Source organism: Lontra canadensis, unplaced genomic scaffold, assembly GCF_010015895.1.
Source record: "Lontra canadensis isolate GAN:19392208 unplaced genomic scaffold, GSC_riverotter_1.0 scaffold150, whole genome shotgun sequence".
NCBI lineage: Eukaryota > Metazoa > Chordata > Mammalia > Carnivora > Mustelidae > Lontra > Lontra canadensis.
In genome coordinates, this window is record NW_022631144.1 from 275,519 (window position 1) to 300,242 (window position 24,724).

At 37.0% G+C, this 24,724-nt stretch overlaps 1 protein-coding gene across 2 annotated transcripts in view; it reads left to right on the plus strand.

Moving 5' to 3' along the window:
* GAS2L3 (growth arrest specific 2 like 3) overlaps window positions 1-12,690 on the plus strand; it is a 37,090-nt gene extending 24,400 nt beyond the window's left edge. For both annotated transcript variants that reach the window (XM_032844310.1, XM_032844311.1), the window contains exons 6-9: window positions 3,791-3,854; window positions 4,753-4,891; window positions 9,067-9,174; window positions 10,736-12,690. In XM_032844310.1, the coding sequence (XP_032700201.1) occupies window positions 3,791-3,854; window positions 4,753-4,891; window positions 9,067-9,174; window positions 10,736-12,043 (1,619 nt within the window). In that variant the 3' untranslated portion in view covers window positions 12,044-12,690. The remainder of the gene's footprint in view (window positions 1-3,790; window positions 3,855-4,752; window positions 4,892-9,066; window positions 9,175-10,735) is intronic.
* Window positions 12,691-24,724: the final 12,034 nt, after the last annotated feature.

Genomic DNA, 24,724 nt, shown 5'->3' on the forward strand with positions numbered 1-24,724 from the left:
AATACCCCAAGTATGCTATGGTTAAAGTGTGCTTAAAAGCTACTTTTAAAAAAACAAGTTTAATAAAAATTTCAGGACAGATTCCTTTTGGTATGAATTTAAGATTCAAATATAGGCCTTCTTATTGCGTTGGAAGGGTATACTTTGTGCTTTGGGTATATAAAAGATAATAATCATAAATCAAAGGAGAACTGCCATTTTCATTGGGTGAGTCAGTGTGCATGTTATGTTATTCATCATACATACCATTATCTGTTAAGTTTCAGAAGTTTCCTAGAGCATTTAACTCAAGAACAGGAACAGAAAGGTAGATGAGCCACATCTATAGATAGCATCTATGGATTTGCATATTGTGGACACTTTAAATAAATAGAATCATACTATATGTGGCTTTTTGTGTCTGGCTTTTTTCATTTAGCATGTTTCATTTACGTCATTGCATTCAACAGTACTTGATTCCTTTATAGGACTGAATGATTCCATGTATGGATATACTACATTTTTTTTTTAAGATTTTATTTATCTATTTGACAGACATCACAAGTAGGCAGAAAGGCAGGCAGAGAGAGAGGAAGGGAAGCAGGCTCCCTTCTGAGCGGAGAGCCCGATGCGGGGCTCAATCCCAGGACCCTGAGATCATGACCTGAGCCGAAGGCAGAGGCTTTAACCCACTGAGCCACCCAGGCGCCCCATGGATATACTACATTTTTTTTTAAAAAGATTTTATTTATTTGACAGAGATCACAAGTAGAGAGGGGTGTGGGGGGAAGGAAGCAGGCTCCCTGCCCCGCAGAGAGCCCGATGCGGGACTCAATCCCAGGATCCTGAGATCATGACCGGAGCCGGAGGCAGAGGCCTAACCCACTGAGCCACCCAGGCAGCCCGATATACTACATTTTTTAAAAACATTATCACCTGATGGACATTTTGATTGTATTTTCTTTTGGTCAATATGAATAATGCTGCTGTCTACTACATTTGTTTACAGGTTTTTGAGTGAACATGTTTTTAATTCTCTCAGGGATATACCTAGAAGTGGAATTGTTGAATCATATGGTAATTCTATGTTTATCTTTTTGAGGAACTACCACTCTTTTCACAGTGGCTACACAATTTCATATTCCCACTGGCAGTGCACAACTTCACATCTCTGCCAACACTTGTTTTTTTTTTTTTTTTTCTGATGAATATGATGGATATGTGAAGTGGTGGCTCATTTGTGATTTTGATTTGCATTTCCTTAATGACTAATGATGTTGAGCATTTTCATGGCTTATTGGCCACTTGGTGTGTCTTCTTTGGAGAAATTTGTCTTCAAATCTTTTGCTCATTTTTAGGGGCTTATTTGTCTTTTTTTGGTTGACTTGTAAGTTTTTATTTATTCTGAATACTAGGCCCTTATCAGATATATGATTTGCAAATATTTTCTTTTTTTTTTATTTTAAAGATTTTTATTTATTTATTTGAGACAGAGAGAGAAAGCATGAGCAGGAGGGAAGGGTAGAGGGAGGAGCAGGCTCCCCGCTGAGCCAGGGATCTTGACCTGAGCTGAAGGCAGATGCTTAACCGACTGAGCCACCCGGGTGCCCTTGCAAGTATTTTCATCCAGTGTTTGGGTTACCTTTTCACTTTCTTGATAGTGTCCTTTGATGCATGAAAGTTTTTAATTTTGATGAAGTTCAATTTATTTTATTTTATTTTTTAAAGATTTTATTTATTTATTTGATAGAGAGAGAGATCCCAAGTAGGCAGAGAGGCAGACAGAGAGAGAGGGAGACACAGGCTTTTCACTGAGCAGAGAGCCCCATGCGGGGGGCTCCATCCCAGGACCCTGAGGTCATGACCTGAATTGAAGGCAGAGGCTTCAACCCACTGAGCCACCCAGGTGCCCCTGAAGTTCAATTTATCTTTTCTTTGACTGCTTGTGCTTTTGGTGTCATATGTAAAATACTATGGCCTAATCCAAGGTCACACAGATTTTCACCTCTTTTTCCTCCTAAGTGTTTTATAGTGTTAGCTTTTATGCTTAGGTCTTTAATCCATTTTGGGTTATTTTTTGTATATGTTGTAAATTAAGGATCTAAATTCATTCTTTCGCATACAGATATTCAGTTCTAGCACCATCTGTTGAAAAGACTGCTGTTTCCTTACTGAGTTGTCTTGCCACTCTTTTTAAAAATCACCTGAACACAAATGTCTAGGTTTATTTCTGGACTCTCAGTCCAGTCACTGGTCTACACGTCTGTCCTTATGCCAATAACACACTGTCTTGCTTACTGTAGCTTTGTTGTATGTTTTGTTATTGGGAAGTGTGAGTCTTCCAACTTTGTTCTTATTTTGGCTGTTCTGTCTTTTATAATTCTGTATGAATTTTATCACCTTAACCATTTCTGTAAAAAAGACTTGGAATTTTGATAGGGATTGCACTGGATCTGTAGGTCAGTTTGAAGAGTTTTGTCATCTTAACCATATTATGTCTCCCAATCCATGAACACAGGATGTCTTTCCATTTATTTGTATCTTACTTAATTTCTTTCAACGATATTTTGTAATTTTCCATAAACAAGTCATAAAATTCATTGGTGAAGTTTGTTCTTAAGTACTTTATTCTTCTTGAAGCATTGTAAATTGAATTGTTTTTTAAATTACATTTTCAGATTGTTTATTGCTGGTGTATAAGGTGGAATGATTTTTGTATATTGATCTCGTATCCTTCAACCTTGTTCAAACTAACTTTGCTCTAATACTTTTCTTTTGTAGATTCCATAGGGGATTTTTGTACAAAGGACAGTGTTACCTGAATGGAGTTAGTTTTCCTTCCTCCTTCCTCCTTTCCAATCTGGATGCCTTTTATTTGTTTTTCTTGCCTAAATGCCCTGCCTAGAACCTCCCATACAATTTTGAATAGAAGAGGTGAGAGTGGACATCCTTGTCTTCTCCCTAGTCTTAGGAGGAAGAGTCTCAGTCTTTCACCTTTAAGAATGATGTTAACTATGGGTTTTTCATAGATGTCCATTTTCAGATTTCCTTCCATTCCTATAAAGTTTCCTTCCATTCCTAATTCGTTGAGGCTTCTTTTTTTTTTTAATTGTGAAAGGAGTATTTAATTTGATTCAAATGCTTTTTCTGTGTCTACTGAGATAATTGCACATTTCTTTTCCTTTATTCTGATAATATAGTGGATTATATTGATTGATTTTCATATGTTGAACCGACCTTGCATTCCTGGGATAACTCTCACTTGCTACTGGATTCAGTTTGCCAGTAATAAATTGAAGATTTTTACATCTATATTCATAAAAGATATTAGTCTTTAGTTTTCTTGTGATGTATTTGTTTGGCTTTGGTATCAGGATAATACTGACCTCAGAGAATGAGTTAGGAAGTACTCCTTCTTTTCTGATTTTGAAAAAGTTTGAGAAAGCCATTAACACATAGTCTTAAGCTAAAGATAGTTTAGAATAAAATTGAGGTGGTATATATCTTCAAATAATATCTCCTGTTGAGAGATCTGAAATATAAATAATTTAATGTTATTAAGCCCTTAGTGTTTTAGACTTAAAATGCTACCAGTTAGAGTACATGCTAAATTTTCATCCCCTTCTTATTAGCCAGTTTTTTAAAAAATTTATGGATGATGATGATAATATGTAGAGAAAATGTCTTTTCTAAGTCTCCAAACAAGTAAACCTACTGTCTTTGTTATTCTTTTTTTTTACTTCTCCTATGCCAGAAATTTATTTCCCTATTTAATTTGCCCTTTAAAATATGTGGTCTTATTTTTTCACAGTTTTGCACAAAGATCCAAGACAGGTGTATCTTTGTCTTCTTGAAATTGGTCGAATTGTGTCGAGGTATGTATTCCATATTATTTCAGAATTTCAATGTCATTAATTTTCTAAAAGCTACTTTATTTTAGATAGAGCACTATTTTTTATAAATAAAAGAAAATAATTCTTGATTGAAATAAAACAACTTAATTTCCTTTTCTTTCTTTCTTCTTTCTTTCTTTCTTTCTTTCTAACTTTGTTCTGTTTGCATGAGCTGTGTCATGTGTCAACATCTGCTCACCCATATAACTTGTTGTCATTTAGTATTAAACTCTAAAAGTTGTTGCTTAAATTTTTTAAACTAAGAATAAGGTAAGCGCATGTAAAACTCTCTTAGCAGTTAAAGGCAAGGCAAATCTTCTGGACACAAAGAGGATCTGATAAGAAGGCTCAGGCTTAGTGTCCTCCATACCTGACTCAGCCCCATCTTTACTTTCAAGCTAACTTTAAAGGTGGCTGACTTTTAGGATCCCTAGTTGAATACTGGAGCATCCAGTAATCCCAATATATGCTATAATGTGAAGATTATATGTTGAATTTTTGATGGTCTGTGGGATATTAAAAAGCATTTCCAAATGTTCCAGTGAAACAATCGGTAGAAGAGAATCAAATAGACTTCACTTTAAAAATAAGACATAAGGGCGCCTGGGTGGCTCAGTGGGTTAAGCTGCTGCCTTCGGCTCAGGTCATGATCTCAGGGTCCTGGGATCGAGTCCCGCATCGGGCTCTCTGCTCAGCAGGGAGCCTGCTTCCTCCTCTCTCTCTGCCTGCCTCTCTGTCTACTTGTGATCTCTCTCTGTCAAATAAATAAATAAAATCTTTGAAAAAAAAATAAATAAAAATAAGACATAACCTATTGTGATATGCAGGGAAGTGAATGAGTCGGACTTTCCTTGAATGATATCTCCTAACTGGTTTTCAGATATGGGGTTGAGCCACCAGTATTAGTAAAACTTGAGAAAGAAATCGAACTAGAAGAGACCTTACTTAATACTTCTGGGCCCGAAGATTCCATTAGCATTCCGAAATCGTGCTGTTCGCATGAAGAGCTACATGAGGCTGTAAGTAATTGCTGTATTTCTCAGTTGTGATGTGTCACAGTCTCCTAGTTTGCTGCAGGTGATGCTGTGTTTAAAAGAGAATGTTTCTTATTCAGAACATACACCAGTATTAACTACCACTCCCTGGTGAGTTTAGGGCACTGTATGTTAAAGGTGATGTGTTGTTCGTGTATGATGAGGAATGGATGTGTATGTAGTTGAGGAATGGGGAGGCAAATAGGCTGGAATCCATCATGATGGGAACTGGAGGCCACAAGAATTCATTGATTGTTTTTTTAATCATGGTAGTGGTATAATCTGATTTACACATTATAAAGATTACTCTCATGGTCATGTAGAGGTTATATTGGTTTTGTTGTAATAATCCAGGCATACAATGATGAGAGCCTGAACTTGAGCAGCAGTAGTGAAGGTGAAGTAAAAGGAACAGTAACAGGACATATTTAAGAGGTAGAATTGGAGAATCCTAATTCTGATAGGGAGGGAGAAAATCTAGGATGATTTTTGAGGTTTCTAAGTAAATAGTACACTGATACTTGGAGAATATAGGAGGAGGAAAAGTTCTGAGAGCAAATTGATGGGGTTTTGGAAATATTCCCCTGACAATGTATGCAGACTTTTAGATGACGGGTCTCAGCTGGGAAGTCTTTGAGGTTTACCTGGTCATTGTTATGCAGAGGTCACTAGAGCTGCAGTTGTCCTTGGCTGTATCTTCTGTAGTGACTCTGGTCTAGTAAGTGATGGAGGTGAACTGAGTAGCAAACTTTTTTTTTTTTGCTTCCACTGTTGTTTAGAATTATGGTCTTTTTCAGACTGTTGTATTTTATGAAAGTGCTTAATGTACAAAATTATTTAAGAAATAATGAGTAAGTCATTACTGATAAACATTTGGAAAGTGTTGCTTTGATTGTTTTGTTTAACGTAATAAAAGTCTATAGTAAAAGATTTGGATATCCTTGCAAGACAGTTTAAGAAAATGTCAGCCTGAATATTCTTTACCAGGCCAAAATATACTTACTTATATTATATTACTGATTTATATGATGACTGTCAATGTCCGTATGTGACACAGTGATAATGCAATAGGTTAAAAAATAAAACTTACTTTAAATCTTATATAAACTAAAATAATAATAATTAAATAGAAAAGAAAACATTGGCAAAATATTTTTTTTACTGAATTGGAAAGACTACTGTACAGTTTGATAAGAAAAGCATTTCCAGAAGGTAAATGGGCAAGGACTGTTGTTCACACAAGAGGAAAATATAGTGTTGAGTCTTGCTGAGAATCAAGGAATTAAGATACACAACTTGCTTTATTAGTAAAATTTCTTAAAATTATAAAACCTGGTGCTGGTAAATTTTGTAAAACTATACTTAGGGATTGCTACTGGTGGTGGAAAATGATGTAAACTTTGAAATACAGCTGACAAATGGTTATCAAGTACCACAAAAATGTTCCTCCTTAATTTTTTTGTAATTGAAGGGGAATTAAAAAGTAGAATAAATGAAAGTTTTTATTGTGCTATATATAATGGTGAAAATTAGAAGCAGTGGGAATACTCTCAGAGCAATGGCTAGGTGAATTAGGATTCATTATCTTTTTTTTTTTTTTAAGATTTTATTTATTTATTTGACAGACAGAGATCACAAGTAGGCAGAGAGGCAGGCAGAGAGAGAGGAAGGGAAGCAGGCTCCCTGCAGAGCAGAGAGCCTGATGCAGGGCTGATCCCAGGACCCTGGGATCATGACCCAAGCTGAAGGCAGAGGCTTTAACCCACTGAGCCACCCAGGCGCCCCGGATTCATTATCTTAACAGAATAATCATTATATGTGATCATTATGAAGACTATGTAGCAACAAGAAAAATATTTTGTGAAAAGTATGTATATATAGACAAACTGTAAGAAAAAGAAGGAAAATAATCGATAATAGATTAGTGCCCTTATAGATTATTTTAATTTATCTGTTTCCTTTAGTGTCTTAATGTTAATTATACGGTAGATAAAACCAGAAGAGAACATTTTTTATCCATAGCTCTTATTTCTTTTAGGCCTACTCCTTTCTTTAGATTGTGGGTTAATGCTAATTTTTACTGCTGAATGTAAGTGGTATTTGGATATTTTAAACAAATAAAGCAAGTGACTTTTCATGTCTACATTCTTGTGAACACTAAAAAGGAACACATTTCTTTAATATGCGTATGGTATTTGAATACATTCAGTGTCCACCTCTACATCCATAATCTACAGAGATTTTGCAATTGTGTTTAATGTAAGGAATAATTATCATCTGATTCATTATTTAGAGTGCTGTATTCAGCTATATTTCTGATGCTTATGAAACTTTTATTGATAGAAAGTAGTGACTGAAAAAAATACCTCCTTTCAGATTACTTTGGTTAACATGTGTAAATAGTTCTAATAATTGCAAACTCTATACCCACGTTCAGTTTACATTTAGGCATTTTATTTATGTCTGTGCTGTGTGAGAGCATGAATGTATGTGTACACATGCATATATACTAGGCTATGAACAAGAGAAACATAATTGAATGGCTTATAATAGTTCTATTTATGATCATATTATTTCATTAAATGAATGATGTGGGGAGATAAATTCTGGGACCTTCTGATCATGTCCTGGTGAATCCACCTGTGGCTGTTCATTTTGGGTAGATAATGAAGACAGTCATGGATTTCTATTAGTGCTTAGCTAAATTAGGCATATCTGAAGAGACTTTGGTTTAATATCATATGCAAATTCAATTAGTGAGTTTGTGTAGATATAGTCTGTGTGATAATTGAGAAAAATATTCATGGCCTTGCTTTTTCCAAAAATGTAATTTTTAGGAAAACAAAATATTTTCCATGGTGACTGATAGCAACCTTTTTTTCAAATATCTCAACAGATGTTTTTATTTTTATTTTTTTCAAAGATTTTTATTTATTTATTTATTTGACAGACAGAGATCACAAGTAGGCAAAGAGGCAGGCAGAGAGAGGAGTCAGCAGGCTCCCCGCTGAGCAGAGAGCCCGAACCGAGGCTCGATCCCAGGACCCTGGGATCATGACCTGAGCTGAAGGCAAGAAGCTTAACCCACTGAGCCACCCAGGCACCCCAGATGTTTTTATTTTTTAATCAGTTTATAATAATTTCCATATTTTAAGTATAGACCTCCTAAACTTCTTTTTATATTCATTTTTATAATTTTTTAGATGTTTACTGCAGTTAAAAATTCTGTAAGCTCCTTGAGGGATAGAAGTAGGGACTTGTCCCCAATTCTCATCTGCTTAGCAGACTATTGAAACAAAGTGAGCACTTTTAGAAAAATGCCTCTTGAATTGAATTCTTTAGAATTTCATCCAGTCTTGGGTGAATAGATATAAATTTGCCTCTGGTTATTTTAACAGTAACTTTGGAACAATCTAGATACCCCCCTCCAAATGTTTAGCATTTGGGGGACAAGTGAGCATTCCTACTTAACTTTTATCTGACTGGCCTGTCTTTGACCTGACAGAGACATATTAATCCAGGGCATAAAACAATTCAAGTTCAATAATAAACTCACGTGTTTCCTAGGACTTAATGAATGTGCTTTGAATTGACCTCCCTGTTGTTCACATTCACAGACTTCCAGTGCTCAGTGAATCCCCTAGGACCCTGATTAGACTTAGGCAGAGAGAGGGAGAGAGACAGAGAGGTGGGGTAGGGAGGGAGAAAGGGAGCCTCAGACTTCATCCCTAGGGTTCCTGGCTGGCTCAGTCAGTAGAGCATGCAACTCTTGATCTCAGGGTCCTGAGTTTGAGCCCTACTTTGGGTGTGGAGCCTACTTAGAAAGCTGAGAGGAAAAAGGCTGTCACTGTCAGCTTTTATTAGATTAGTTAATGTCTAACCTCAGTATCTGTGGAGGAGCCTGGCTGGCTCAGTCTGTGGAGTATGTGACTCTTGATCCTTAGGGTCATGAGTTCAAGCCCCATGTTGGGTGTAGAGATTATTTTTTAAAAAATCCTAATCTCAGTATTTGTCAACAAGTAAAGGAGAGGTAATAATAAATGGTTCAATTGTCTTTAAATTTTTATCTTTTGATTTCCCATCTATCAAATAAACCTTGCTTATTTAATGTTAAATATTTTTTGTCATAAGCACTAAATTTTGTTTGTTTTTAATCTTAGGTTAAACATATTGCTGAAGACCCCCCCTGTAGTTGTTCCCATCGATTCTCTATTGAGTACTTATCTGAAGGACGGTACCGACTTGGGGATAAAATACTCTTTATAAGAGTGAGTCCACCATTTATATCGTATTTACACAGAGGTCTTATTTTGAAATTGGATTTATTGTTTAACCAAATTCCTTTTGCTTCCCTTTTACGTTTTAAAAAAATGGAATAGGGAGTGTTATTAATGGGAGAATTTTACTGTACAGGAAAAATATGGAATACTTGCTTTCATGAGTACATATGAGTTTTGGTAGACACCTTTAACACAATAAACTACTAAGGATAGCTAAGACTATTCAGACATTTAAAATAATTGTGGGGAAAAAAATCTTTATATACCCCAGCTATTTTATTCCATTTTTCAAATTTTCTAAAAAGGCATGATTTCCCATCATTAGAAGAAAAAACTAAAACAGTACATATAATAAGATTAAATATCAGTAATAAGAAAAGGAAGTCGAAATGTTGCAGTTTATAATAATGTATAGATTGGGTCTTAAGTATAAAACCTTTTCTCATTGACACAGCATCAGCGTATTTACCAATATCCTGATATGTATATTCATTTCCTTCCTTTGTCCCACCTGTGATGTACAGTTGATTAACCGTCCCCTTTATTGGTAAAGAGATTGAAGTTTCACCTGTTTGGCATTCTGTCCACTTCTGATATAAGAGCTCTTTTATTTCCAATCTAGGAATATAATATAAAAATATTTAAAAATATTTCACCATCCATATTTTAAAATTTCATGTTATCATTACCTCCTCACACCCTGCCCAACTCACTTAGAAACATTTCCAAGACTTTCTGTTTTTTAATTAGCTTTCTTTTCTTAAGGCAGTCTGATATAATGATGGGAGCATGGGATTTGGAGTTAATGTTTGCAGGGCAATCTCCTACAATGGTGAAGAATTGCCTGCCGAATGGATAGGGGCCTGAAAATCAGCTGGGACTATGCTGGCCTACCCAGGATGCATCTAGGCTGCACAAAAGCGCTATTTGAGTTGTACAGCCTGGTATGTCTGAGGCCAGGCCTGCTCTGTGTGATTTGAGACAATTTCTTCAACTTCGCAGAGCCATAATTTTCTTGTCTGCAAAGAAGAACTAAATTGTAAATGAAATGAAGTTTTTTGAAAGGTTAAATTGCTAAATTATATATATGAAAGTAATTTATTAAATTGCAAAGTACAAGTTTTAGTTGTTTTTATCTTTTTTCCGTAATTTTTTTCTTTATTATGAGGCATATTTTCTGTAAGTCCTCATTTCTCCTTCTCTTCCTCTCCTTCTGCCTTTCCTCTCTCTTTTCTTCCTCTTTATTGAACAATATTGCCCTTGCAATTTTGTATATTTGCAATTTGGATTTTTAGGATGCAAGTTTTGTGCAAAAATTTTTCTTACAAATTAGAGGACCTATATTTAATTGCAAAATTTAGTATGAATTAAATTGATAATTTTAATAATGTAAGAAATAGACTATCAATTTATATTGAAGCTGCTGGCAAATACTCTGAATTTCATAGATCATAAACATCACAGATTGTGACTGCTAATGAATTGGAACTGTGAACCTTATGGGCTTTTTGTTTATTTGTTTTTTTTTTGCTTTCTTTTGGGGGAAAAGATGCTTCATGGAAAACATGTCATGGTCCGTGTTGGTGGAGGCTGGGATACTCTTCAAGGATTTTTGCTTAAATATGATCCCTGTCGAATATTACAATTTGCTACTCTAGAACAAAAAATTCTAGCCTTTCAAAAAGGAGTTTCCAATGAAAGTGTACCTGATTCGTCTGCCAGAACACCTCAGCCTCCTGAAATGAATCCTTTGTCAGCTGTTAACATGTTTCAGAAACAAAAATCAAAACCTGGCACGCCAGTTGGTATTCCAAGAAGCAAAGAAAAGCAGGTACGTCCACTGGATGGGTTGCTGCCAGCATCTTCCCTGAAAGGAGGGAATCTGGGCTCTGTGTCAGTCCGTTCCAAATTGCCAGATTCTCCAGCATCATCTTCTCATCTTAAGCTCAAATCTTCAAAAGGCATCACAAAGAAACCAGAGGCTCCTTCAAACAAAGCAGTAGGTAAAAGCACTTCTTCACCGGCTTCATCCAGAACCACACCTTGTGAATCTCAGTCATTGAGAAAACTTATCTCATCACATGATACTCCTCAGGCCAATCTTGTTATGGCCCAGAAGCCCAGAGATGTGCCTGAGTCTACACTTGTGCCAAATAAGTCTTCTGGAAAAACTGAACCAAAGCATTTGAAACACACTCCGATATCTTCCAGGGATAATGCAGAGTCTCCTTCAGCGGCACATTCAGATTCATCGTCAAAGCATCCAAATCCACCTAAGGCAAATATACATGTAAGGCCTAAACCTTCCCCCTCTCTCCATTCCCCTGCAAAAATAACAAAATCCAGTTCCAAAACTATACCTACAAGTCTAGGAACACGGTCTCAGCCCTCTGATAGAGCCCCACAAGCTGGGGCAATGCCAGCACACAAGTTTAAGTCAGCCTTAAATTTAAACCAGCCACTGTCCGTATCCTCCGTTGTACCTACAAAAACTGCACAGGAATCAAAAGATAAGAATATGGTTTCAGTTGCCAAAAAGCAGCCCCAGAATAAAAGTCCATCCCAGAAGACAGGACCCAGCTCCTTGAAGTCCCCTGGCCGTACACCACTGTCTCTCATGAGTCTTCCCCAGTCCTCCGTCAAGACACAACCTGTATCAAAGTCAGCACAGATGGCCACTAAGAGCCAGTATTCAGCAAAAGGGCCTCCAAAAAGTGGCAAAGCCCCAGCTGCAACGAGGAAACCACCCTCATCTGGTAAGGAAGCAGTTAGTGGAGATAAAAAACCTACCGCAAAGAAAAAGGAGGACGATGACCATTATTTTGTTATGACTGGAAGTAAGAAACCTAGAAAATAAATACAAATGCATCCTTTAAGAAAACAGGAAAAGAAGAGAGTGAAATATGTTAGCATCACATCTTAAAAGTTTCTCCTGTGGGTGTTTGTCCAAATAGGTTCAGATATTAGGCACAGGCAGGTGAGGGTGGGAGGTTGGGGATGGGTAGAGTGTGCATCAGAATTCACATTTCTGAATTCGCCAGAGGTACCCTTTTGAGGCAGACAGTTGTAAAATCATCAAAATGTTCTTATTAATAATAGATATTGGTATGATTTTTAATACATAGCATCTTTGTTAATGTCTGCCCTCTAAGGGAAATGTAGAGCTAAATAACACTACTAGAGTTATAACTATAGTTGTTGAATTTTTGAATATGTATTAAATATGGAGGTTATATACTGCCTAATAGCAACAGTGGTGCTCTTAATCTTAATAGGAGTTATCGCATTGTAATAAAATAGCAACGGTTTGGCACTTGTCTTACAAAAGGCACCTAATTTAATTTTTTGATCAGGATTACCTGCTTGAACCATACTAAGTACCAATGGCTGCTGCTGATTATCAGCTTGACGTTACTCTAGGGTTGGTAGAATCCTATTACTTAACATTTTAAGCTTTCCAAATCAGAAGGAACTGATTTTTAACTGGCTTATATTAAAGTTGTTAATATTTTATTTTTGGTAAAAAAATTTGTAATATTTTTGGTAAAAAAAAAACCCATAAGATATTAAAATACAAACTGAAATTTGGTAAAAAAACAAAAAACAAACCCAAGACTTTTTATATGTCATTTATAAGAATCTACACCTTATATTTTAGATGGATGCTGTGCAATGTGAAAGGGGAAACTGAGTTAGTAACTTTTACCATATTAAAAATATTTTTACTATAGTTTCCTCTGAGTGCAGATATGAATTTTTACATTAAAATAATGTTTCAGTATCAGAATTATGGGTTAATAATCCTAAAATTAAGGTGTTACTAAAGCATCTTATGGTGGTGCTATATAAAAATTCTATCATGTGATTGTTATTTTTCTTTAGAGAGCACAATGCCAGTTTTAATTAGACCCTTCTAATTATATTAATTTTCTTTAATAAAATCATGCTGCTTTCACTTTTTCAGTGGCAAGTGGACAGTATAAATGCAGCGTTTTCTGTTTTGTTGGTAGATTCTCCAAGGAACATATCCACATCATGTAATGACTGCATAGGTTCCACTGCTCTAAGATATTTGTAAATAATTTGTTTTTTAAGGGATTATGGCTATTTAAAAAAAATTATTAATGTACTTTCAGAAGTTTTAGGAGTGTGTTTAATAACTTTATAGTATTATCAGTTATCATAGGTTATTATATTCAATATTGAGGTTTGTGTTTCCCTATTAAGCTAAAAATGTGTTTTCTAAAGAAAAATAATGGTTTACACAAATGTGCAATTATAAGATAATCATCTTAAGCTCACTACTAACATTCTATAGATTATAAAGCAAGAAAACTTTGTATAAAACGAAGTGATCTTTTGTCTGATACAGTTAAAATCAGAGATATATGCAAGCTAGTTTTTGGAATAATTAATACTTCTCTTCTTAAAAGAGACAGTCACCAAATACTTGGTTTAGTTCTGTTGCTCTGGGCATTGAGAGAATATTTACATTTTTGGAAAGTGAAATCAGTGTTCAAGAAGTGCTAGAAGCTTTACGTTTTTGATGATCAGAAATGTTTAATGCATCTTTCAAAGAGGAGGAATTTAACGTTCAAGAAGTTCATTCCCTCATAAGCTCAAACAATATTTCGGTATTGGTAACTTCTAGAACTTAAAAAATAATGCTATTCCAACCAACCTATGAAATAAAGTAGATTTTACAGTATTAAACAGTAACTTTTGTATTGAGAGTAATCAGGAATAAAAGTATCCCACAGGCATCTGGCAAAAATTCCAGGAATTTTTTTTAGAAAATTGGAAGTTAATTTATAAATGACCCTGTTTTTCATCAGTAGAGAATTTCTCCAATTATATTGATGTTGCATGATCTCTTTCAAGATACCTTTGAAGCTTACCCTTTCAAGATAAAGATTTTTAAAAATAAACAACAGCTGAAAAATACTTTCTTCAAATATATTTTGAAGTGCTCTTAAAGAGCTGGTATTGTTTCTGATCATTTTCACAATTTTTAAAATACAGTGTTGAAGTTGGAAAGAAGTTTTCATTCTTCTAAGAGTGCAAGATTTTAAAAAATTTTTCATGTTTCATATTTAACAAAATGAATTAAGCTTAAATTACTAAAGCAGCTGGTGGAAGAAATAACGTGTATTTTCAAAAAAGAATGGAACGAGTTTTTATTTTTCTTTGCCAAAATTTGTGAACATGACTGGTATATCAATTTGATCTTTGGAGGAAAATGAAATGCTGGTTATTTTTAGATTGTTTGGGTTTATAGTGGGCATTTATGTCTTACGTCTTCAAAATATCTTGATGCATTATGTGACCTCTAACTTTCCATGTCACACAGAGTTTACAATTCTTAGTGGACAAGGGAAATTTTTTGAGAAACAGTTACTGTTCCTTCTGCGATCTTTTAATCTCTACCTGATTTAAAAATCTCTTACTTCCTTAAAAGCCCTCAATAACAGGTTGTTTTGTTACATTTGTACATCCAGGTTCACATACTGACTCTATTGATATCCAAATGTGTATATATTCTTTTCTTGTGCAGCAGTGTTTGTATCAGATTTTAACTTCTATTTTCTCAAGTATTAAAACTTAAACATATGCACCAAGTTCTCAGTGTGCTTTTTTGTGTGTTGGAAATACATTCTGATCAGTCGGTTCGTGTGAGAAATTGTGTATATCAAGCACTCATAATTTGAGAATAGTTTTGATTTTGCTACCTAAACTGCCCTTTTCATACTTGTATAATTCACTACACTGCTTCCAGGAGATTGTAAGATTCTGCCATTAAATAGCAGTATTTGTTCTCTAAATTGCTGTATCTGTTAGAAGTTTGTCTCAATAAGGCTCATACTTAATAATTACCAAGATAATAGAAATAATTATTAGAGTACAGTTCAATAGATTACACCAGTCTTATGTTCATGGAAGGCTCCTGACAGTAGGAATTTCCAGTGCCTTTGTCTTGATTTCACACTCAGACACAAGTGAAAAGAGTCTTGAAATACTCATGTTTTTGTATATTCACGATCAGAGCAATTATAAAAAGCAGTTCAATATGTGTTCATTAAGTATTTCCTGTGATATTTCAAAAAAGAAAACAGGAAAGCACCACTTGGGCAAAATTCTTATTATATTTTTCTAGCTATTTGTGTGTGTAAAATTTTAAACTTAAATTCATAAGTTTATGAAATTTGGGGGAATATTATGAAAACATTAAAAAATAATTGCCAGTAAATATGAAAATATAAAGAAATTTTTTATTAAATTTAAGCTGCTTTCCTATAAATATATTTATTTTTTTTTATAGAAAAACACAAGACTTGACCTTGAAGAAATAATACATGCAAAGATTTAGCAGTAAGTTTGTTAACTATAACACATAGTAATATTGGTATAACCATAAAATAGAATACAAAATAGCCATTAAAAGTGATGTGGACATTAACTTGTCTTTTTTTTTTTTTTAAGATTTTATTTATATTTGTCAGAAAGAGAGAGAGAGAGAGAGCACAAACAGAGGGAACAGCAGGCAGAGGAAGAAGCAGGCTCCTTGCTGGGCAAGGAAGGAGCCAGATGCAGGATTTCATCCCAGGACCCTGGGATCATGACCTGAGCCAAAGGCAGATGCTTAACTGACTGAGCCATCCAGGCGTCCCTACAATGATTTATCTTAAAAGAAGTATGTATGGCAGTGAAGTGGTTTGTTTTTGCAGGACTGCTGTGATAAGACATTAATTCAGAATATTTTCTTTATTTTGGGTGTTCAGCCAGGGATAGCACAAATCTTATTTCATGGGAAGTGATATGTAGGTTAATATAATTAATCTCTTGTGGAGAGTCCCTTAGAGTTTCATATAATACATTTTATTTAATATAACCAACTTTCTTAAGTTGCTTTCGGTAAATTATACTGGAATGAATGAATATAATACATAGTTAATGTTGGGTATGACTGTGGAGGACCTCTAGTGGTCAAATGTGATAGTACTGATGCACTTGTATCTACTCAGATCACCATTTAGTAAAACCTACTGAATGGTGGAGATAGAACGAAGAAAAAAGTGGTTCTCACATTCAGGAGCCTTGGGTTTACAAAGCCCTTTGCAACTCACAGAACGCTTAATTATATTAATAGCCAAACTTCCAAGCATTCCCATATTAGTATTATTATCTTCATGAGACTATTAACACCATACAGACAGTAATTTGTCTGTTTTGTTTACCACTGTGTTCCCAAAGCATAAGCCAGTACCTAGCACATAGTAGGCATTCGGTACATGTTTGTTAATAAATTTAGGAGTGAACTCTCTTTTTGTAGATGAGGAAAACTAAGGCTCAAGAAAACTGACGGTAAATATAAAAATACCTACTAGGATTGATGAACTGAGCTTAAAGGATAAATTTATTTTTACCTATTTACCCTTCTCTACACATTTGATTTGTTTCTATGTTGATATGATAAGGAAACCAGGACTTAGGTGGCATCTTTTTAAAAAATCCATGGAAATATAACATCCTGCTTTGTTTTATTTCTTCTGAGAAAAGTTCTTGATTTAATTGTTTTGGAACTTTTCTATAAAGTATTCTAAGCTTGAATAGATTTAGAGATTAGTATATTTTTATGTCTTTAGTTTATAAAGCTCTTAACTATGTTCAAAGCATTGGATGTAGGACAAAGTGATGAAGTAGAGGTGCTCTATAAATGTTTGCTGGGTGAATGAATGAAAGAAAATTAAATTTAGTTAATGCTAATTAAAATTAGCAATTAAAATCAATTTCCTGGCAGTGCAATGGAAGTAGATATTGGTAAAAGATGGCCCTAGGGGCTCCATTAAAAACAAAACAAAAAACTTTTGAAAATAAGTGTCCTCTGAATGAACAGGTTTCATATGCTTCTTCCAGAATGAATAAATAGATCTCTCTCATGCAGCCCTGCAAGTGTGCTACAAAGTCACGCCATGCAGATCTCTCCAATAATTCATTGTGCTGTGCTGGGTGCTCTGGGACCCAATAAGTATCCTTGGAAGAGTAGGCCAACCTGTGGTGTTTATTGGAAGAGGAGGGGAATGTGACATTTAAAATTTTAATCCCAAGCACTGAAGTAAAATGAAGGCAAGTGCCTTTATTTATTTAATTTTAATTCTAGTGTAGTTAACACACAGTTATATATAACTTCAGGTGTGCAATATGGCAATTCAACAATTCTACACATTACTCAGTATTCATCGAGGTAAGTGTACTCTTAATCCCCTTCATCTGTTCCCCACCCCCCTATTCACCTCCCCTCTGGTAACCATCTGTTTGTTCCTTATAGTTAAGAGTCTGATTTTTGGTTTGTCTCTTTTTTTCCCTTTAAACAAAGGTAAGAACAACATTCTTACATTCTACATATGAGTGAAATCATATGGTATTGTCTTTCTCTAGCTGACTTACTTCACTTAGCATTATACTCTCTAGATCTATCCACTTCATTGCAATGGCAAGATTTCTTTCCTTTTTATGGCTGAATAGTATTCTGTTGTGTATATGCCACATCTTCTATATTCATTCATCTATCAATGGACACTGGATTACATAATTTGGCTACTGTAAATAATGCTGGAGTAAATGGGAGAGTGCATGTATCCCTTGAATTTGTGTTTTTGTATTCTTTGGGCATATACTCAGTAGCATGATTACTGGATAATAGGATAGTTCTATTTTTAATTTTTTGAGGCACCTCCATGTTGTTTTCCACAGTGGCTGTACCAGTTCACGTTCCCACCAACAGTGCACCAGGGTTCCTATTTCTCTGCATCCTTGGAAGGCAAGTGCCCTTAAACAGCAATATGCAGTAGTTTCCATTTACCTTAGGCATCAGCAAAAATGTTTTTGATGTCCATGAAGTCCCAGGTCTCCTTAGAGGTTAAAAAAAGTCAATACTGAAAATTATAGCCTCTGAGATCAGCAAAGCTCAGAGAGCAAGTTAAGAAGAGAGCGTAGTTCGGTGTCTTCAGAGAGGGGAGATGCTATTCCCTTGACTACCCACGCCTTCCCTCACCCCAACCCCTCACCTGGCTCACAGTTAACCTTCATGTCACAGCACAAGCATCACTCAATCACAAACCCAGACCTTCCAAGCCTGGGTTGGATGTCTCCAGCGTACTTTCTTCGAAAATCACATTTCGTATCATTACATTGCACCAAACACCAATCTCCTGCTTACTTGCCTAAATCCCTGACCAAACCTAGCATAGGAACCTCATGTCTCACTTGTTCATAGTTGCATCTCCTGCAATTAGTGCCTGCATTTAATGCCTAAATGCTGATGGAAGGAGGGAAGGAAATACCCTTTTACTGAGGGAAATAAGCATCAGTGTGTATACAGGGAACCTCTAGCTTAATGTTGTGGACCCACCTACTGTGAAAGGAGTGTTTTCCAGAGAAAATACCAAGGTAGAGTTTGAAGTCTGCAGACATGACCCGCTCATTTTGGAAGAAGAGAGGGAAAGAGAACAGTAATAAGAGGGGCCTTAAACTTACTGATTTCTTTCATTACATTAACCACAGATTGCTACAGTTTCACAGAAGAAAATGTTAGAAACTTCCCTACTTACTAGCCAGGTTTTTGTTTAAAAATATGTATTTTCAAAAAAAAAATAAGTATTTTCAGGGATGTGAGAGAACATTCAGAGTGAACAGAGATTACCGAGGGTCCTGCAGCTAACTACTTCAGTCCTCACACTAACAGATGGGGAAACTCAGGTCAGGGAGTTTGTTGTTGGTAGAGCCCATTAGCTGCACAATTAAGCCAATCCTATAAGCATCAGAGTGAAGTCAAAATGGCATAGGTAGTTGTTCCTCGGGTGTATGAATTATCCCAGTTCAATGGCTCTTTCAGTGGGTCCTAAATGCATTGGGTCCAGCCCAGCAGATTCTTTGTATTACCTATAATTGTGATTGCTTTCTAAAGCAATCTATGCAGCCACAATGCAGCAAAACATTTATTCATTTGTCCAGCTAGCAAACAGTTTTTCTGAGTGCCTACTCTGTGCCAGACACTAAGCTATATGCTGGGGACACAGTGACAAGACCGGCCACTGTTGTCCAGGAGATGACAGTCTTCATTCAGATCACTTAAAAAAAAAAGTACAATTAAAAAAAAATTATATATATATATATATATATATATATATATAATTTTTTTTTTTTACTATAGTCCACTCGATTCTTTCCTTGTGATTTATTTCACCCATGGGATAAAATTCCTTGATGAGAACATCTTATCTTCTCTTATTGCTTCAGACCAGGAGCCTATAAAAGAAAATGGAAATTTGGTATTTGTACCTGAGCCTCAAGGACGAGGGTCATTTACCATGAATTGTTACTTGGAAAATAGAGCAGTAAGAATCAAGTCTAAACAAGGGATTGGAAACAGAAAGGGACCTGAGCTTTTTTTGGGTAAGCCATTACTTAAAATCAAGAAACATACATCTTTAACACAGGGCTGCTTTTCTTCTACAGTATTTCCTTCCTACACTTTCCACTAACCCCCACCTCAAGTCTTAAGTGCACCACAGAACAGAGATGAGCTCTCCACATGGCTGCATGGAGAAGAAGGCTGGTCACCCTCCAGGTACCTCTGTCATGTCTAGAGAGTGCAGTTTCGAGATGCTTCCTGGGATTGGACTTCTCAGTGCCTGGCCCTACCTGATGACAGAAGAAATCTTCTTGCTGTATATTGCAGAACAACACCTTCTGGGCCTTTGCTGCATCTTCCCTGCTGGCCTATAGCTCCATAGGACCTGGAGGCATTCTGTGAAGACCTGGTGTATTGGCCACATATCCAGCAAGCCTGGTCTGTGGTATGCTGGTGTGCACGGAAATAACACAACATTTCACCCTCTCCCAGAGCCAAGACCAACCAACTATACCCTCTCTTACATCTTCAGTTTCTTTTGCCAGTTTTCTCCCTATTCCTACAAACATGCTATGGTCTCGGATTATGCTTTTTCTCCCCACTCCCTCATTCCCAAGTGGCAACCGTGTGTTGGTCAGGGTGAGCTGGGCTTTGCTGCAGAAACAATAAAACACTCGTCTTGGCTTTTAGCAACAAAGGTAATTTTCACTCATGTTAGATGTCCTTCTGGGTCATCTGGGGCTCTGCTCATTGTAGTTGCTCAGGGACCCAGGCTGATGGCTTATTTTATTTTATTTTATTTTCAGAAAGGGATTGAGAAAGAGAACAGGGAAGGGCAGAGGGAGAGGGAAAGGAAGAATCTCAAGCAGACTCCAAGCCCAACAAGTAGCCGGACATGGGGCTCGATCTCACAATCCTGAGACCATGATCTGAGCCCAAATCAAGAGTTGGATGCTTCACTGACTGAGCCACCCATGTGCCCCTTGACAAACACTCCAGCAATTACTGTTGAGGGAGAAGGGGGTGTGGGAATGGTCAGCCCCTCCTTTCTGAAACTCATCCTTGGTCCTCCTGACATGATCCTGAATTTTCTCACGATTCTTTGATTCCTCCCTCATCAGTCCCATTTTCTGACTCATGTGCCCTCTCTGCACTTTCCATGTAGCTAATCCCTAAGGAACATTCTTTGGCCCTCTTCTAACACATATTTTCTCTCTTGCCAATTTCTTTCAAACTATACTTTCCAGTACCATCTCTGTGTAAATGATTTCCAGATCTGTATTCTCAGCCCTATTTCCCTAAGCCCCAGTTCCATTGTCAGCAGCCACCAGCCTCCTCCCATTACTGCCTTAAAATCTCTTGTCTGAAAAGGAACTTTCTGTCTCCACCAAAGCTACTCTTCCTTCCAACTGCCCTCTTTCTGTTGACACCTCTTCCTTTCCCCACATTGAAACTTTCAAATTATTTTACAGTGTATCTTAAATCTGCTACCTTCCATTACAGTCCAAATTCCTGGCACTTCTCTCCCAGAGGACAGAAGCTCTTTGGCCATGTTTTCAGTTTTTCTCCATTGCTCAAGGCTGTACATGGTGCAACACCAGGGAGTACCATTCCAGATGAATGGCATGCCATAGAGTTGTGCAATGCAGTGGCTCTGCAGGCCACACTGTGCCCACAATAATCTGCCTACAGCTCAGCTTAATCATGACATACCACTGTTCAAAAACCTTCCTTGGCTTCCTATTTCAACCTGAATGCCTTGGCTTTACCCCCATAGGTCATGATGGAAGTCACTCTCCCTCTTCTGAACTGACATCTTTCCTATAACAAGTAATATTTTCTACCCTGCAATATAGTGATTTAAGAATAGCTTTTCCTCTTATATGCTTGCTAAGTGAGAAATTACTTCTTACTTGAGGTATTAAATTAATAAACACTATTTGCTGCTTATGGTGAAAAAAGTCAAAATGGCTTCCGTTTTAAAAGAGAATGCATTGGCTCACATACATGGGAATTGCAGAGGTTACACCTGTTGCTTCAGGCATAGCTGAATGCAGGGCTCAAGTGAGATCCTTGGGATTCCTTCCCTCTCTTTCCATCCAGGAAGCTGAAATCACAGCAGGCCTGTCTGGCGGCAGCTGGAGCCAAGGGGGAGATGCGGCTCCTGCTAGAGATGCTGCCCAAGGCAGCTAGAGAGAAGAAACACTACAGCTTCTTCCTTTTCCTGTCCTCTGGTGCTCCACTAGTCTCTCCCTTTGGCTGACCCCAGAGTCCAGGAACTGTAGGGCTCAGAGGAGATCAGGGGAAGATAAAGGGGTGTGTCTCAGAACAAACAGGCAGACCACCAGCACAGGTAACTCACTCAAAGCTAGACAATAGTAGGTGGTGGGGCCTGTCTTGAACCGTAGCAGAAACTCTGAGTCCTGCTCCCCTATGCTGCAGCCAGCATGAAAAGGCATTCCAATTGGAGCATCTGTGTGAGCAAAGGGGGACATTCTAGAACATGTATGGAAATAGCAGGGATTTCCCTTGAGCTGCAATATGGGGTGCTTTCAGAGGAACAGTGGAGGAATATGATGCCCACTATAAAGCCGTAAGCCTGGCTCAAGAATTTGGCCTTTGTTTGGAAGCAAAGGGCTAGTTATTGAGGGAAGAGAAAGAGTTAAGATTATTTACAGCTATAAAAGTTTCAGAAACAAAGGAAATGCTTGGACTCTCTTCAAACAAAAGCAAGTACAAAGTGAAATAATCTTCAAGAATAAAGATTACAAATGTGGTAGGGTTGCTTTTTCCCTAATTTTTGTATGGTTGCCATCTTTGATACTTATAAGAGAAATTAGGAAGGAGCCCTCGTTCATTCAAGTGAGGACCTGCTGTGAGCTGGGCCTTGCGCTGGGATTTTAGAGTAGGGCCAACCGGAGTCATTTGTTGGGCTATTCTCACATTTCTCTTCTGAAGTTTCAGGAGCTCACTCCATTTGGTCTGAAAAGAGATCGGTGGTGTCCAGAAAGTACATAAAGATGGTTGTTCACTTTGTACTTGTTTGTGGTTTTTAAATCTCAAGGTCATAGGCTCTGGCTGGCTTTGAAGTTAAATGGCTTGAGCTCATTTGCAATGATATTGGCAGACTGTGAATAAATACAGTGTGGACTGGAAAGGAAAATGCCTCTTGGGGAGAAGGAGACTGTGCATTTTTGTGGGGTGAGATTAAGTTAGTTATTAAGCCCCTTGACATTTCCATTTCTTTAATCACAAACTGAAGACACTTGCTATTTAATAAGTTTATCGTCACCATCTTCAACAACACAGATGCAACAGCTAAATGCCTGATTGTGAGCCATACAACATGAGGCCCATCACCAAGGGGGACGTCTTATCATAAAACTGAGTTTCTACAAAAGGCTAGCTTTGCAGTTTTTAATCAACAGGCAGTACATAAAAAAGTATGAATCCCTAGGTGTTTGGAAAATTAAGTCCAATTCCCCTCCCATGACCTAACACTTGCAACTCATCCATTCAGTGTTTATTAAGTACTTTCTATCTTCCATGAATCCAGCAAAGATTGATTGTTTATATGTATTCGTCCTTGGATAATAGTGAACAAAATAGCTATGGGTGGACCCTTTGTGGAGCTTGCATCTAATGGAAGTAAGCTGTGCTGTCAAAAAGCTCCCTCTTTAGCAGAGAAGAAAAACTTATAACTGCAAGCCCAGTGTGATGAGTATATGAAGGTGTTCACTGGAGATGAGTGTCCAGAGAAGGCTCCTCTAAGAAACTAATGCAGCAGCTGGAACTCAAAGGGAAAGCAAGTTTCCAAATACTTGGGGAAACATGTTTTGAGTACGAAGAGTGGCAGGATGCTGAGTAGTGGAAATGTGAAACATCATTTAGAGTTTGTAACACAGAACACTGGGGGCATGAGAACAGGTGGGCAAGGCTAGGTCACGTGGGGCCTTGTGGACCATGTTTTAGTGTGTGGGTTTTATTGTAAGTTGTATGGAGGCAGTTGATGGATGCAAAACAGCAATGACGTGATTGGGTATGACTTAGGGAAACCATCCACCAGCATTGTGACTCCAGAAGCTACTAAAGAGACAGGATTGGAGGAACTTGGCTACTCCTTGGATGCAGGTGTGTGTGTGTATGTGTGTGTGGGGTGGGGGGAGGGTGGAGAGTCTAGAAGTCTCCCACGTTTCTTTTTGTAGCAGCCTTATTCAATCCGCAGGCTCCAGACTTTTCACACTAAATATGTCCTGTTGTTGCAGGCGACAACCAGACTTATCTTCCCTGAACAGATCTTTTGCCATGTTGCTTCTTTGCCCCAAAACTTTGAGTCAGTGTTTTTTAATCCACAAATATGAATTTTAAAATTGTCTTCCAGGGCCGTTTATTGGATCTATTCTATGATTCCCACTTTGAGTCCCTCTGCTCACCTCTTTTCACGTTATACCACATTCCATTCCCTTCCACCTTAGTGCCCTGGTGTTTTCCCTTGAGTTCTTCAGTGCGTCATCCTCCGAGGCTAGCTTAAGCTTCATCTCCTTCATGCAACCTTCTCGGGCCACTTTGTGCCTAACTGATCTGCTGTCTATTCATCTACTGCAGCTTGGAGTTAAGTACCTGATGACACTGGAGTATGGACTTCACAAGTGCAGGGATGTTTGTCTTTTTTGTTCACTGCTGTATTTCCATACCTGGAATATGGTAGGTTGTTGATAAATATTTGTTGAATGAATTAATGATTACTAAGGTTTTCCATAGATATTTAAGAAACAGAGCATTATCAAGAAATAGAACACTTAATGAATTTGATCATTAAGTCAACAAGCATGCACTGAGTGATTGCTATGTGACAAGCATTGTGATTGTTTCTGGGTATTCAAAACTTGATTGGACCTAGAGTATATCCTCAAGTACAAAGCGAGAACAAAATCAATGTCCTACAGAATAAAAATCTGATGAATATATAAATTTTAATATACTTAAAAAATAGTAGGGAACAATCCAGACTTTAAAAAAAAACACAAAATCAATCAATCAATCAATCCATCAATCAAACAAGAATCTGAGATCTCTTAGATTTCAACATTTTCAAAATCAGATAATAGTAAACTTTGGTAAAGACAG